This window comes from Larus michahellis, chromosome 1 (genome assembly GCF_964199755.1).
Source record: "Larus michahellis chromosome 1, bLarMic1.1, whole genome shotgun sequence".
In the NCBI taxonomy this organism is placed as follows: domain Eukaryota; kingdom Metazoa; phylum Chordata; class Aves; order Charadriiformes; family Laridae; genus Larus; species Larus michahellis.
Genome location: NC_133896.1, coordinates 39923822 through 39939617, shown reverse-complemented (window position 1 = coordinate 39939617; position 15796 = coordinate 39923822). Strand labels below are relative to the sequence as shown.

Below are 15796 nucleotides of genomic sequence, written 5' to 3'. Positions count from 1 at the left end.
TACTGATTACAGGCATGAGGCTAGAGAGCACCTTCTTAACCATTGTGTTTGCCTTTTGAACTTACCTACGTGAGACCAGTGGAATTTTCTCTAAGGTTCAAGCAGTAGCTTGAGGCAATTTATTCTTTTTTGGTGATGCTCCTGGGATTTTCTGTATTTTTTTTTTGTATGTCTGATATGTTTATCCCTCCCATCTTCATCTTTGTTCCTTTATTACAATTAACTTCCAAAAACATGCTAATTTCCCCAAATATCTGTCTTCTTAGAAGTGCCTGAACCAGCTGATCCCAGCCCTATTTGCAAGGCTATTTTTTAAAGCAGTAACAAACGGTATTTTAAAAAGATGCAAGGAGACTGTGTTAAAAATAATCCATTGTATCTCACTAAATGTAGACAGACTGTTAAATGAAAGTTATTTTAATGAACAGCCCCATTTCATTGTCCACCCAGAGCAAGTTGCCAATTCCAGTTCTGGGAAAGAGTCAAGAAAAACACTCTTCTGGAGTGCCTGGAGGCTTTGTAGTGAGTGTCGCATGCTTGCATTTATCAAGGAGTCTCAGGGGTTGACTCAACTATTGTTGATTGTCAGGGTACAATTGTGTATTTAGACTTTTCTTTTTCCCATATTAGCACTGAAAACTACACTCCCAGGGAGGGGCGTGAATTGCAGATCCGGCAGATGATAGTCCCTATATGTGTCACATGGGGGGACTGTGGAACTAGTGAACACTTTTTTTCGTACAAATTTCTGAGTATTTTATTGCCATTCTTGATGTCTTCGGGGACACAGCAAATTTAGGATGTTCGAGTAATTCTGCAAAAGACAGGATTTGAACGAAACCAGTCAGATTGGCCAGCATTGTTTCAGAAAATGTGGCTTTCACACACCTTACACTCTTAAGGTAATGAGCATCTATTTTTAGAAAAGTTTTTATACAACAGAGATTATTCAGTTCAATCGGGTTATCAAGTAGAGTAGCAGCTTAAAGATCACACCTGGTGGTAAAGCTTTGCATTTCACTGATATTTTTTTCTGGATCAGTTTTAGCAGTATTTACTGGGAGTTATGCTTTATGGCAATTAATTATATTAAAGTGATTGTTACATTTTGCTGCATAATGTAGGCTACTGTCTAAATATGTACCAGTTTCTTCAGCAAGCATTTGTGAGAAAACACAAACAAGGTCTTTCTGGGATTCCTATTAATGTAGAACTGTCTGCTCTCTCAGTGTCATTTTTTTTTAACCTGTGTATTGGATATTAAAAAGAAGGCTTTCTTTAATTGTTAGAGTGTTTTTTATTTAATGAACAGTTCAGATTGGCCAGCATTATTTCAGAAATTGTGGCTTTCTAACACCTTATGCTTTTAAGGTAATAAGCACCTATTTTTAGAAACGTATTTCTACAATAGGGATGTTTGCTTTCAGGTAGACTATAGAGATACCTTTATGGAAATTAATATGAAGTTGCAGTTGACTTGAAGATAAGCAAACTGTTGCAGGGGAAAAACAAAATGGTTCATATTGTAAATAGTATTTCTTCATCTTCTTTTTAGTAAATGCTTGTCACCTACATTGCTGATATAGTACTGATTTATTCAGAATTCTATATATAATTTTGTGTAGCTGTAGCAAGACTGGTGGGTCTTTTTAACATTAATTTCCAGTAAGTTATATAGTAGACAACTTGGATTCTGCAAAATACTTTAACATGTACATTAACTCCCATTGATTTCAGTAAGAACTAAGGGCATATTTACATGCTTTGTTGTATCAGGGCTCAGGAGAGTAAAGAGGACAAAGTTTTGTGAGGACAGGTTTCTAAATGTCTTGCTCAGAAGGAAATCCCATTTCGAAAGAGCAAACTTTATAAATTTAATTCTATGAATTAGAAAATGTTCTAGAAGAAAAATCTTTACATTTTAATGTGTAAAATAATTCCTTTAACTGAACTTCATTGAGAAGAATATAAACAGCTGTTCAAAGTGTTCAGTGATAGAGATCCATATTTGAAAAACTCAGATTCTGAAAATCAGGCCTCTGTCATTCCTTAGGAGGCCTACAGTATCTTATTTAGGAATGCTTCTGACGTGAGTAACACCTCGGTTCAGTTGTTCTGAACTTTCCAGACAAATACATCCTGTGTAAAAATTAGATATGAATATGGCTCCAGGATCCAGTTTGTTGATGACCTCTGATGTTTGCTTTCCAGAAATGTGTGCTCTATTGGCCAGAAAAAAGAGGAATCTATGGGAAGGTTGAAGTCCTTGTTAACAGTGTGCAAGAATGCGAGAACTATACTGTCCGTCAGCTTACAATAAAGGTAACAATCTGCATCTGAGAAGCATTGTTCCGAATGCTTTATTTTTTTAATGTTAAATGAAGTTAAAGTGTTTTTTTTTTAAAGGGCATACATTTTTACAGGAGGAGTAACTGAGCTATGAAGCTCACAGCTGCAAGGTATGATTGAGACCAAAGCGCTGGAACGCTTATTGTATTGCTGCTTTGTATCACACTGGCAATAAAAAAGGCTTCAAAAAGAGTGCAAGTTTCACTCTCTTGAATTACATTTGCTTTGAGGCCTGTTTAGCATTGCCAAGGCGACGTAAAAGGATTTTAGTTAATGAAAGAGCTAGCATAGCATCATTCTGAGAAAATATGCTGCTCATGTTGCGTGCTGAGTGCATCTATAGCCCATTTGAGAAGCTAAAAATATAAGGAGTACATTAAGGAAAGCTTCATGCTTTCATGGTTCTGACTAAACAGTAACTGTGCAAAATAAGGCAGATGCTCCTCTTCTAAGTTACTCCCCATATTACACTTATGCGCTATCGGATTGCATCATCTGCTGCTCCTCACAGAGCATTACAATAAATAATGAATTGGGAAAATTTGTTTGGTGTTTCGGCCCAGGCAGTGAGAAGTGGGCAGAAGTCATATCATCCAACACAAATTACTGTAGCCCATATTTAGCCCCTTGGCTTGTTGAAGTAAGTGGTAGAAGCCTCTGTTGGAGAGAATAACTGGACAAACTGGGACATTTGATTAACCTAGAGGGCAGTTCTTCTGCACTTTTAACTTAAATCCTCTTGCAGTTTTAGTACCAGACCCTTATGATAATATCCTTAAATGGCAGCGAATATACATAATAATTTAGAGATTCAGAAGCCTATGTCAAGTTAGTCTCTCTAGATCTTTTTACTGACCTAACACAGACCTCTGAAAATTCCCGGTTGACCACACGGTCAGGAAGTTAGTAGTCAGGTGGACGGAGCAGAACGTACATAGCTGAAACAACAGCTGAGTTTTCAGGCGCACAAACCCTTCTTGCAACCGTGTCCCTGGAAGCATGGCTGTTCCCCTGCAATTGCATCCTCCGAGTCTAATAAAACAAAAATTGTTAAGTCTCTCTTAACATTTTTACTGTCTTTTTACCATAACATTGAGAGAAATAAAAAGAATTGTTCACCACAAGCGTGCATATAAAATCTTCATGTTATTTTCAGCAAGGGAGTCAGTCCCGAAGTGTGAAACACTACTGGTACACATCCTGGCCGGACCACAAAACCCCCGACAGCGCTCAGCCTCTGCTTCAGCTCATGCTGGACGTAGAAGAGGACAGGGTGGAATCACCTGGCAGAGGGCCTGTCATTGTGCACTGCAGGTAACTCGCAATCCTGCTCTTAAATGCCTGCCCAAAGCAAGGCCACAGCAAATCGCATCCGACAGTCCTCCTCCTAAACAAAGAACGTATCTGGGGAAGAGTAAAATTCCCCAGATCCTCTTCATGCTAATTGGCTTTTTCAGTTCATATTTGAGGATTTGAGAGAACTCCCTTGTTGCTAGCAAATTGTTTCTGAACCATTCTCCATTTCTGCTAATGAACTCTGTTTTTGAAAGACCAGCTGGAAAAAGTATTTATTTTCTGTTTCTTATTCATTATTTGCTTTCTTTTTAGTCTTGTTGCATAATTACGTGTCTAAGTCAGATGCAATGCCCTGTGACTGGTTGGCTAAAATGTTGTAAAGTAAGTCCATTTTGAACAGCAGGCATCAGGTACAAATTTGGAGAGCAAAACACATCAGTACTAAAATTTGTGAACATTTTCATAAAGGCAGTTGGTTTGATACTCAAGAGCAAAGTGTTATTCAGTACTCAAGAGCAGGGTGTTATTCACAGAAATTACAATGAACCAGAGAATGTCCTTCTAATCATTCTAATTAAATTCCATTTTATTGCTTTATATTGATTCATTGCCACATGTTGCAGTTGAAGTAGTAGGAAGTAGTACTGGACTCATTATATTGGTGTAAAGAAGTACGTGAAGCAAAACAGAAAAAAATAAAAATTAAAATCAATGTTTCCTTACCTGCTTTGTCTCATAACTGTGATGATACATCTCTTACAGTTGGGTTAATACTTTTTTTTTTCCTAGAAGTACATCAAAAACAGAACTTTTCATCTTGAACCACTTCTTTTCAACTCCATACTTTGGAGATTTAGAGAAATAGAAGACAGATTTGAACCACCCGACATTTTGCAAAATCAGAATGTGATGAATAAGGAACTTTCCCAAATTTTATGCAGCTGTTTATATCAGGAATTGTAGTTTCCCTAAGTAATCCACAAATCTGTGGATGGCTATTGAGAGTCCCATTTTTCCAGTAAGGATCTTCAGTAATGAAGGTCTTCAGAAGAACGGGGTGTCTTTTGGGGGTGAATGATATGACAGCAAAGTTTGTTATTATGAACTGGAGTTTATTCATGATTAAAGACCCAGATATCATCTCAGCTGTGATTAAAATTAATAGTTCTTCAGTGATAACTCAGCTATCTATATGCTCACTACAGTATGGTCTACAAAACGGGTAAACTCACACTCCATTTCATAGTCAGATAATTTTTTCCCTTTTAATTTGAGTTGCAGTTGTGGTCATCCAGGTCTTAGAGAGCCTGTGCACACTTTTAAATTTGGACCTCAGATACAAATGCACAATTCTCAGTTATTTCCAGAGGAGCATTACAGTGGACACTCAAACAATGATCCTTAATCTGAAGCAGAAGTGCTTTAATAATTTCTTAATGTGACACAAGTGGAAAAAAAGCAATTCAGTTTATTGTACGTGTCTTCTTGTAGCCTGTAAGCACAGGGTGCTGTCTTTCTTACACACTTCAGTGATGAGCCCATTCAGGATATAAGAAGGACTTGACTTATTTTAGCTAAGTAGTTCCTATTCTGCAAAAGAATAGGAGAAAGAGTGAACATTTGTTTTGGTCCTTGAAATCATCAGATCTGATTACACACGTACACCAAGGACACAGATTTCCAAAAGAAGGAAAGTTTTAAATTCATACCAAACTTTATAGTGGCATTCACTGGAAAGGCATGTGTTTCCTCTCTCATGTCACTCATTGAAAGCATGGGTAAATATGAAAAATATCTCCTTAATCTGGCCTTTGGATGTGTAGTTAGGACATCAAAATAAGTTTGGGTTTAATGGCAACTAGGTGGTTTGGGATCAAATACAAGTTTTAATTAGAGATTTCAAATATAGAGGGAAAAGGGCTTTTTATTTAAATTGAATCAATAAGGAAGAATTAGAGCACGGAATTATATTCTGCAAATGTAAAACTAATTTATCCCCCTTTAGTCAGTGAAACCAAATTGCCTGAGAATCTGGACCACAATGCCGTTTTCTACATCCCAGAAGAACCAGCAATTTGGCATATTGGAGGACTTGTAAGAGTTTCTTAAATGAGAATAAGGGATAAAATTTTCATGCTCAGTAACTTGACACTGTTAAAGTTATTGCTGGAAATTTTTGCTTTTCTTTCCTCATCAACTAGTGCATAAACGTGTTCTATAAAAAGCATACTGCCTGCCTCTCTTAATCCCGAAATCGTAACAGTCCAATATTTCACACTCCCAATTAACAGACCACAGTCATTACGAATGAGCTACTACACCTTACACTCCTAAAAAAGAAGGGAAATTTAGAAAGATTATATATAACAGAAATATATATATAGAACATGTTTGGGTGCTTGAAAATATTTCAAAGTAAGCAGCTCTCCATATTTTGCAGATATACCGGGAAAGAAATGTCAGGCAAGCGAAGAACAATGTCATTTTTATCTCTCACTATCTGAAATAAAGCTATGTAATAGGAGAGGACTGGCACGCCTGAACTGAGGAAGAAAATACATTAGAAAACCCTAATCTTTGTTTAATACATATTAAGAACGTGTCCAAGAACACTTAATCCACCCTCAAAAAAAGGGAAAAAAAGAACCCTTCATTATAGCCAACTTCACTTACATCTGAATTGTTTAAACTTGTTAGCCCCACTTTCAAGGGTTTCAAAATATTTGAAGAAGAGAAGGGGGGTATGCATTAGACTGCTTTCTCCAAACCCCTCCTTATGAACTATGTCCTTCTGCTTTTGGATACATTTTATCCCATAGTTATTGATGTCCAAAGAGACAGGCTATCAATGCAGGATCTTCATCTCACTCGATCCTTTCTTATGCTGCCAGTTTTACATCTCATTATCCCCTCACGGTTGGCTTAGACATCCTCATATATTTAGTTTTGCTGAGTCCTCTTGGACATTTTCACTTCCAGATGGGAGGGCTCTTGACTTTCTAAAGCACTCCTATCTTTCATTCCATGGTGAGTAGACTGTGATTTGTTTCAGCTGTAGCAAATGGACATACTCCTGGTAACACTTTGCAGTCAGACATATCAAGCTTCCATCTGAGACACTCAACGGATTCTTCCTGGCGTTAATTTAAATAACTCTTGCAGTGCTCTTATGAGGCAGGTAGCATTCATACCCATTGCAGAAATGAAGAAAGCAAGGCACCAGAGGGTTAAGTGTTTACTATAAAGCCAGGCATGGAGATCTCGACCCCTGACTTCATGTTTTAACTATTTTTCTCACATTTTCCTGCCATGCAGCACAACAGGGTTGAGCTGCACTGAATTCCACATTACTTCAGCAAGAAACAGAGTGGGTCAGAGATTCTCAAAAGTGTTGGATGCCCAGGGAGTGAAAATAATGCCAAAATGGCTGTTTCCAACCAGGCATCAGGAAAACCTGGGGAGTTACGGCACCAAATCCTTCTCCCTCCAGCAGAATCACAGGAGAGGGGGTTAACTTCATCAGCATGGTTGTAGGTCCTTTTTACCTTCACGGTTAGAGGTATGGTTAGCAAAACCCCTGTATACTTTGAGGGCTTCAAACATAAAGCCCCGCTGACTTTTGCCTCTAGGTGGGCTTTTCCCCCAGCTCAGTGTGTATCTCTTTCGTTTGCTTGGACTGTGCCAGAGAATATTTGGACGTTGTGGTACTAATTGGGATTGGTTTTCTTACCATACACTTGTGTGCAAAGTGGAAACGTGTAAGCCTCACAAATTACCCACAACAGCTGGACTGCTAGAACGGTGCACCCTTTCATTTCTATCTAAGAAAGTGAGCTGAGAAGTTACCCTTGCTAGTCATGCACCCAAGAACTGTGGGTTCTAGCACTTCTGTGGTTTGTATTTTTAGCGTTTTCGTATCTATTCATGATTTCATATTCTATTCTATGTTTTCATATTATTTTAGTGTTTTCCACTTTGATCTGTGAACTCCATTCTCCTATTAAATTTTGCCTTCTTTTCAGTGCTGGTATAGGAAGAACTGGATGTTTTATTGCCACGGCCATTGGTTGTCAGCAGTTGAAGGAAGAGGGAGTTGTAGATGCATTGAGCATTGTCTGCCAGCTACGAGTGGATCGGTGAGTTCCAGAAGTACCATAAGTCGGTTAATGATTCTGAAAATCAGACAATGATTCTGAAATCATTACTGAAATGATTCAGTAATGATCGGTAATGGTTCAGTAATGATTCTGAAAACCTTTTCACAGTTGAATGTTTCTTTACATGAATTGGCTGCCATCACTTTTGCTGACTCCTATGACAGCATTTGCTGAATATTCAAAGTAACATTTGTATTTAGATTCTGAGTAAGGAATATTGTTTTCTGGGTGAAACTGGGTGAGACTCCACTGAATGAAATTCTCCTGAGATGGCAACCCTGCAGTTGCTGGGCACTTGGCGCTCCTCTTTTCCTCTCCTGGAGCTTTCTGCTGTCTGCGGCATCCCAGTAGGACACAAGAGAGACGGGGCAATCTGGAGGCAAGGGATTGTCTTTGAGCCTGGATTGACAGGGACATCCAGGCTCACTCAGTGTGTAGTTTCTTTATGCAGAGGAGAGAGCCAAATCTGGTGCTGTTGCTATTTCCTCAGCTGTGCTGGGGGTCCTTTTGAATTGGGTTGGCAAACTTGCCCAGCTTAAGAAAATAGCAAGGCATTTTTTGCAGAATTTTCTTAAGTCAGATCAATTCCCTGATTGAATTCACAGCTTGGGAGCAGGAACGCTGTAAGCCAGCATTGTTGCAGAGTGCTTTGTTTTGTGAAACCATGGCTGAAGAGAGATTTGTGTTGGAAAGGAGGATGTGGGTATTGTGCACAATGGAAGCTGCTGGTTTGGTTGTACTTTTCTTTCTTATTCTGCTTGGGGAAACAGGATTTTGTATAAAGTAAATAAACAGGGTCGCACCAAGAATAGAGAAGTTTCATTCCTCTCCTGCTGTAGGTACCAGATCGTATAATCTCCTTGCTAGTATATTAACTGCTTCTGACGTGCATTTCTTCTTTAAATGGAAACAACCCATAAGGGTGCAAATGCTGAAAAAGAGCTCGGGTTGAAGGGACAATGCAGGATTTTTGTGTTCTGAAGAGCTCTGAAAGGTACTGGAACAACAAAGGACCAGAATCCATATAGCTGACTGCGTGTATGGATCACCTCTTCTGCCTTCACCTCCCACGCGCCTTCATCATACAGAGATTGCAATGTGATCCTCACAGGGCAACACGAGCCACTTAGAGTGTAAAATTCTCCAAGGGGAGTTCCTGACCTAAAAATCTCAGCAACAAAAAAGATGGAAGAGCTGAGGGAAAAACGCTTACTCTGTTTTAAATTATCAACTCCAAATTTCCAACACTCTGTTCTGATTATCTGTTCATCTTATTGAAAAAGGTTTGTAGTGCTCTCCCCTATTTTAGTATTTCTATTATAAGATAATCTTTTTCTTATTGCTTTTACACTCCACTGTAGAGAAGTGGAAGCAAACTCTGGTCTCAGCTACACCATTTTTATGTCATTATTTCAGACGTAGAAAAAATAATCCATATTTTCAGCTTTATAACTGACAACACAATTTCATTGAGTGTATCTGACCAGTGAACTTTCTTATATGTATTAATATCCGAGATAAACTTGGAAAGAGAATGAAAATCTGACCCAAATAGAAACATTCATAACAGCAATCTCAGTGACACAAAGCTTATAAAAATTCTTAAGTCTTGTGATTTGCACGTTTCTGTAGTTTTTTGAGTTTCAGATTATATAAATAGACTCCAGAGATCTTGCTTAAGGCACCTCAGCTCTTCATATTCTCAGGCATTGCCTGAGACAAAAAGTATATCTGTGTTTTAATTTTTAAAGTCATTTTTCTGGGCAAAAATCAGTAACCAAAAGCTCCTTTTCTTTCCCTTTTCCAATTGGCCATATTGTGGAATGGATCTCACTCACCTGGCAGTCAGTTTATAGCAAGGATTGTTAAGGCAGAGCTTAGCACCCCTAAGGCTATGGTAGCCACTGTCAGCCCAACCAGATTGCAGGTTCATAAAATGGACAAGCATCAGTGCTATATGGACAAAACTCCACGAGACCAGCTGCCCCTGATGACCCGGTCTCCTGACGTGGTGGTTATTGGCAGATGGCGTGTGAGGTGGGCTCATTACATGTGGCATCAAGCTGGAAAAATGAACTAAACATCCCACTAGGTGTGGCTGCAAGAGCTGCCTCTGGCCACAGCTGTGTTGCACTTCAGTTACCGGCCTGGCCAACATTAGCAATGGGGTACAACCAGGAGCAGAGCAGCAACAGAAATGAGGCTGTCTTCCTCGTGATACAGGCCAGCAGCTGAGCTCCAATTTATTCTTTGTACGTCAGATTTGCCCTCACAAAACAGAAAAAAGAGAGTTTATCATAAAAGGGTCGTTTTATCTAACCACCTAGGGGCCAGACACCTGCCCAAGAGGTACACTGAATCGTTTCATTTCTGATACCTCATCTCCGCTAGGATCCCAAGCAGGCTTGCTCATGCTCAGAGCTGCACCATCCAAACACAGACCTACTGATGGAACAAACACACTCGATGGTATCCACTTATGTGTGAACTTTTTGTCAGATGGGTCCGTGGCCACATTTCTACCAAAGTGAATTGAGCAATAGGAGAATAGAGAAGAGCTGCGTTTGAGGGGCTCACCGTGATGCTGTAGTGATTTACCAAAACATTCCCGTTGCCCAGCACACTCAGTGAGAACTGAACAAGCATCCAGACAAATTGCAGATGGTGGCAAAGAGTTATGCTGAAAAATACTTTAATTAACTGCCTACGTAGCTCCTCTGGAAACAGAATTTAAAATAGAGCTCTAGCAGGGAATGAGACAGGGGAGAGCTGTTCCCAGGTAAGGCATGTCCAGATACCCCTTTCTGCTTAGCTGTTCAGCATAAGTTTAGGGGTGAACAGATCTGGCAGTAATCATCTGTGCTGAGTTAACATGAGGAAATAACCATCCATTCAAAATCTTGACCCGGGATGGAGATACAGCCATGCTCGGTGTGGATTCATAGAAAGATAGACCCACAGGTCTGCTCAGCTTACTTTTTTTCCCAGTTCATTTTTTATGTTTTGCAACAGAAACAGGAAATGTTTGATGTGAGGCATCTTCAAGACTTACTGTGATATCAAGAAACTTTGCACATTCTTAACCTTAAAGGCACATTCTTGGAATGACGTCCGATAACTTTGCTCTTGGCTCCTCAGACAGGATGAAAAGAGTTTCCAGTGTGCGTCAATTCATTGTTTAAGTGTTTTGACTAATCACTTTAGGTTAAAAAAAAAATCTCAAACCCTGCATCACATTCATTCTGGAGCAGACTGCATCCAGCTGCACTAGCAGCAAGCCAGAGGGCAGGGTAAAGAACCTTTCCCTTCCCCGTGGCTGCTGGTCACAGTCCCCAAGCCCTAAGAGTGCCAGGGGCTGTTTTTTCCAAGCACAACCCCAGACAGCCCCAAAGAAGCAGAGGCCCCAGCAGCTCACAGAGGAGCTGGCAGTATGGGCTGGCAGAGGACGAAGGCTGCACGCCCAGAGGTGCCGTAGCTGTGGGTACATCCCTTCTGGGCACTAGGGTTGTGGAAGAGGAAACCTCCCCTCCTTGAGGAGATTTCCTCCTGAAACGCTCTTCCATGCAGCCTTTTGCACAAACTGATGTTTTTGGGTCACAGATAATTCCTTGCTATTAAACGTGAGCCTTGCCCAAGAACAAAGGGGAGGAGGACTTGGGGATTATCAGTAGATGAAAAATTGGACATGAGCCAGCAACGTGTGCTCACAGCCCAGAAAGCCAATTGTATCCTGGGCTGCAGAAGAAGCAGCATGGCCAGCAGTTCAAGGGAGATGATTCTGCCCCTCTACTCCACCCTGGTGAGACCCCATCTGGAGTACTGTGTCCAGCTCTGGAGCCCCCAGCATAAGAAGAACATGGACCTGTTGGAGCAGGTCCAGAGGAGGCTTACAGAAATGATCTGAGGGCTGGAGCACCTCTCCTATGAGGACAGGATGAGAAAGTTGGGGTTGCTCAGCCTGGAGAAGAGAAGGCTCCGGGGAGACCTTATTGGGGCCTTTCAGTACTTAAAGGGGGCCTACAGGAAAGACAGAGACAAACATTTTAGTAGGCCCTCTTGCGACAGGACAAGGGCTAATAGTTTTAAACTGAAAGAGGTACAATTTAGACTAGATATAAGGAAGAAATTTTTTACCATGAGGGTGGTGAGGCACTGGAACAGGTTGTCCAAGGAAGTTGTGGATGCCCCATTCCTGGAAACGTTCAAGGTGAGGCTGGACAGGGCTCTGAGCAGCCTGATCTAGTGAAAGATGTCCCTGCCCACGGCCAGGGGGGTTGGATTAGACGATCTCTAAAAGTCCCTTCCAACCCAAACCATTCTGTGATGCTGTGGTTCTGTGAATCCCTCGTATAATAGCACTGACAAGGCTATTATACAATATTATACAATATATTATATTACTGCCCCTAAGCGGACAGGGACGAGCACTCGTTTGCCCACACAAAGTTCAGAAGTACCGTAACATCTTGGTTGTGCTTGCAAGCACAGGCCAAATGTGGTAGCGCTGGGCTCAGCCCCAGCCAGGCTTATACCTGCTTTCTAGGGGATTTTGTGTTCATCACCGAAGAGGAAGGAGCAAGGATAAACCCCACAAACAGCCTAGTGCAGCCAGATTTGTCTTAACCTGCCCTTCCTGCCAAGTCCTTCTCCCTGGATACGTTCCCTTCCTCCACCCCTTCCACACAGCAGATCTAACCTGGGAAATGCACTCCCTCAGAGCACATCTTGGGGGGACATTGATGGGGAAGACAGGGAGGGAAGCTGGCTGGGAAGGGGTTGCGTGGGCAGGGCAGGACGCAGCAGCGAGGAGGAAGGAAGGAGGCTAGCAGCACAGAGGACCAGAGCAAAGCCCTCCCGTCACCTTTAGAGTCTCGCTGGATCTACAGGCAGGGGACAGGGACAGAGGAGAGCAGCTGAAGGCAGCAGGCAGCCAAGAGTTATGAATTTGTGGATGTCTTTGTTGGCAAAGCTAAGAGGCTGCTGCATTTTGCACCGGATGGGACCGTTTAAGGACCTGTGATTTGGTTCCTAGGAATAGCATATCATAATAGACATGCAGCTCACTAAAAGGTGTTCTACAGTTGCCTGAGCTCACTGGAGGAGCACAGAGAGCTGATCGCTTGCTTAAAGAAGTAGGTATTATTTTAATTATGTTTTTGCTGCCACAGCCATTTAACGATCCAGTATCACTGAGGAAACTTAAAGGGCCTTATGGTTGTGGATAACATTCTCTAATACTGAAGGACAATACTTGTTGAGGCAGTTTTACCATTTTTCATATAGCTTTGTATATCAGTAGACCCTTTTGTTGCTAGGGTGTTTGAAGGGATCACGTGGGGGTTTGTCAGACCTTCTCCTGTAAGATACCTGTCTTTGGCATTGCTCTGGATCCAAATCCCTCATGAATTTGTTTAAATGAAGATCTAGATGAAGCCAAATACAATGCATATCTTAATGTCTTCCTTCCCGCTATGGCCATTTACTCTTTCATCCCCCCAAAGGTAATGCTGAGGATGAACTAGGGCTTGGTTCTAGAAGCAGAGTAGGCAGCTTTGAGTACCCTGGCAGATGAGGTATTAAAAGTGGAATTAAGTAAATTTAAGGCTTCACTCCGTGAGAAGTGAGACCTGGAAGACCTTAGTACTGTCAGAAAGAGGCTCGGTTTAATTTTAGAGCTGAATGATCCCACTTTTACTAAATATCACACCTGTCTCCTGTAGGACATCATCCCCTCCCTACCAATGCAATTGGCACTGGAGATGTGGGATTTGATCCTCATACTTAGACCTGAAAAAGGGGTTGTTATCAGGTGAATATATTAAATGTAGGGATCTAATCCAAGCTGTCTGTAACTAGTCCTTTTTATGGTCAAGTTAAACCCTTCTGTATTGTTGGTGCTGAAATGAGTCACTGCTGTAAAATTTCTTAGGTGGCTGCTGTTCAGACAGGATGCACTGTAGGCGTTAGAAAGAGGACAGGAAGAGCTGTTCGCCGCACAGGCGATGTGAGGGTCACCAAAGGTTACATTTTTAGTAAAGGACAAAAACGAAAGGCCAAATTCTGAATACTGCCTTGCTCCATCAATAGTAATGCTGCGTCCGTGTGTCTGGCCTTCCTTGCCTGAATGACCGAGCAAAATTCTCTATGGATGTGTTGAATTTGAAATGTATGTTTTACTAACATAGATGCTAGATGTTTTCCTCTCTCCTTCTTACCCTGACGGAATTGGGAATGGTGGTTCATGCTGGGCATGTGCTGAATGGTGTAAGTTATGAAGAAAGTACGTCTCCTCAGGCAAATCTCCCACTTACTCAAGCAAACTCTAAGTCAAAACTTGAGAAAAGGGCTTGTATTGTCTGGTGGTCATGGGGTTGGCAGGGGCTGGAGGTTGTTGCATTCTTACGAAACAACATTTCGTTCCGATGTGTTTCCTTTTCAGAGGTGGAATGGTTCAGACCAGCGAACAGTATGAATTTGTGCACCATGCACTGAGTCTGTATGAAAGCAGACTTTCTGCAGAAGCTGTCCAGTGAAGCCACGGAGGGTAAAATCGAATGTCAGTCTCTTGAGGTAATTTATTTCATTACCTACCAGCAGCTTCTTCAAGGAGTTTACTGCAGTGGGAAGAGCGGCTTTGAGGCCAACTTCTGAAAGGATTGTGGACGGTTTGGCAAAAGTGTAGAGATTGCTGGACCCTTACTGTATATGAATGTATTGTGAGCTTCCCAAAAATGATCTATAAAGAAGGTACCGTATTGAAACAACAAATGGATTTCACGTATATATCTAAAGGTGGGTTTAATTCTGTAATACTGATATCTGCCGTATGGAATGTATGTATGTGCTACTGCTGCAGTTGGATGGACATTGGAACTTCCACAGAAGAAATGTTTATCAAGTGTATAAATGCTTTAACGTTTGCAAACTGTCTTGTGAATGGACTGTCAACTGTACTGTAAAGTGCTATTACTGATTATGTGGTGAGCTTGTTTCTTGGCCACATAATATTCTTGCTGCTAAAATTGCAAGTGTTCAATTATGGATTAGAAAAAAAGATGAGATAATAAAAAAATCAAAAGTCTTGTTTTTGAAAATATTCAAAAGCAGTTAATATTTTATATGGAAATATATGTTCTTCCTACTATTAACTATTAAATGTGTATTTACTGTAGGTCTTACAGAGCAGCTGCAGAGCACAATGTCTGTTATTCAGTGTGTATGTATTTACCCTGTACTGTTGATTGTCTTAGAACATGCTTCTGCTACAGACCCAGATCCAGTGTATTTGTAAATTGTGTAAGTCATTTTACTTTTAAAAGAAACTTTGTAGCATATATTAAATGGTAAGGATTTTAAATATTTGTCTGTCTTTTATTAATATGGGATTTTTTGCTTATGTTGTTTATTTGCTCTATCTCTTTCAGTAAGAGGTGGACGCCTTTAGTGATATGAACTGTTCCACAACAGGTTATACAAGAAAGAAAATGCTGCTATGACTGTTTCCTTTAACATTCAGCAAGAGTTTGTTTTTAAGAGAAATGCAAAGTTGGCATTATGACTTACAACACTGGGAGGTCTGTTTACAGGGTATAATGAGTTTTTAATGCAGTGATGTTGACTTTGCTTCATACTGCTAATAAATTACAGTTGATATAAAATATTTACTGAAGTCTCTGTTCTTGCTTAGATCAGTTAATGCACCACACGCTCTTGTACCCCCATAAACAGGCATAGCCTAGCACAGTTTGGTTAGCCACCACCATGGCTTCAGACCACTGGAGAGCCAATCCAGAGGACATGGGCAATCTCCCACTGACATGGAGCAAGGTGGATCACCTGATGGGAAGGCAAAACCGGCATCACTTGATCCCTCGGGGGGAGTTCGTGTAAGACCCAGTGCAGACTTAAGAGATTTTTCCTCCTCCTCTTCCCCTTGCCTCCCCCTCTCCACTTGGCTTTTAGAACTTGCGGAGTTAGAAGTATCAATATGGAGA

General features: G+C 40.9%; 1 protein-coding gene across 2 annotated transcripts in view; it reads left to right on the top strand.

The window, feature by feature from the left end:
• PTPRR (protein tyrosine phosphatase receptor type R) overlaps nt 1-15456 on the top strand; it is a 156482-nt gene extending 141026 nt beyond the window's left edge. For both annotated transcript variants that reach the window (XM_074573229.1, XM_074573239.1), the window contains 4 exons: nt 2212-2322; nt 3506-3663; nt 7668-7781; nt 14242-15456. In XM_074573229.1, coding sequence (XP_074429330.1) covers nt 2212-2322; nt 3506-3663; nt 7668-7781; nt 14242-14335 — 477 coding nt within the window. In that variant the 3' untranslated portion in view covers nt 14336-15456. The remainder of the gene's footprint in view (nt 1-2211; nt 2323-3505; nt 3664-7667; nt 7782-14241) is intronic.
• The last annotated feature ends 340 nt before the right edge of the window (nt 15457-15796 follow it).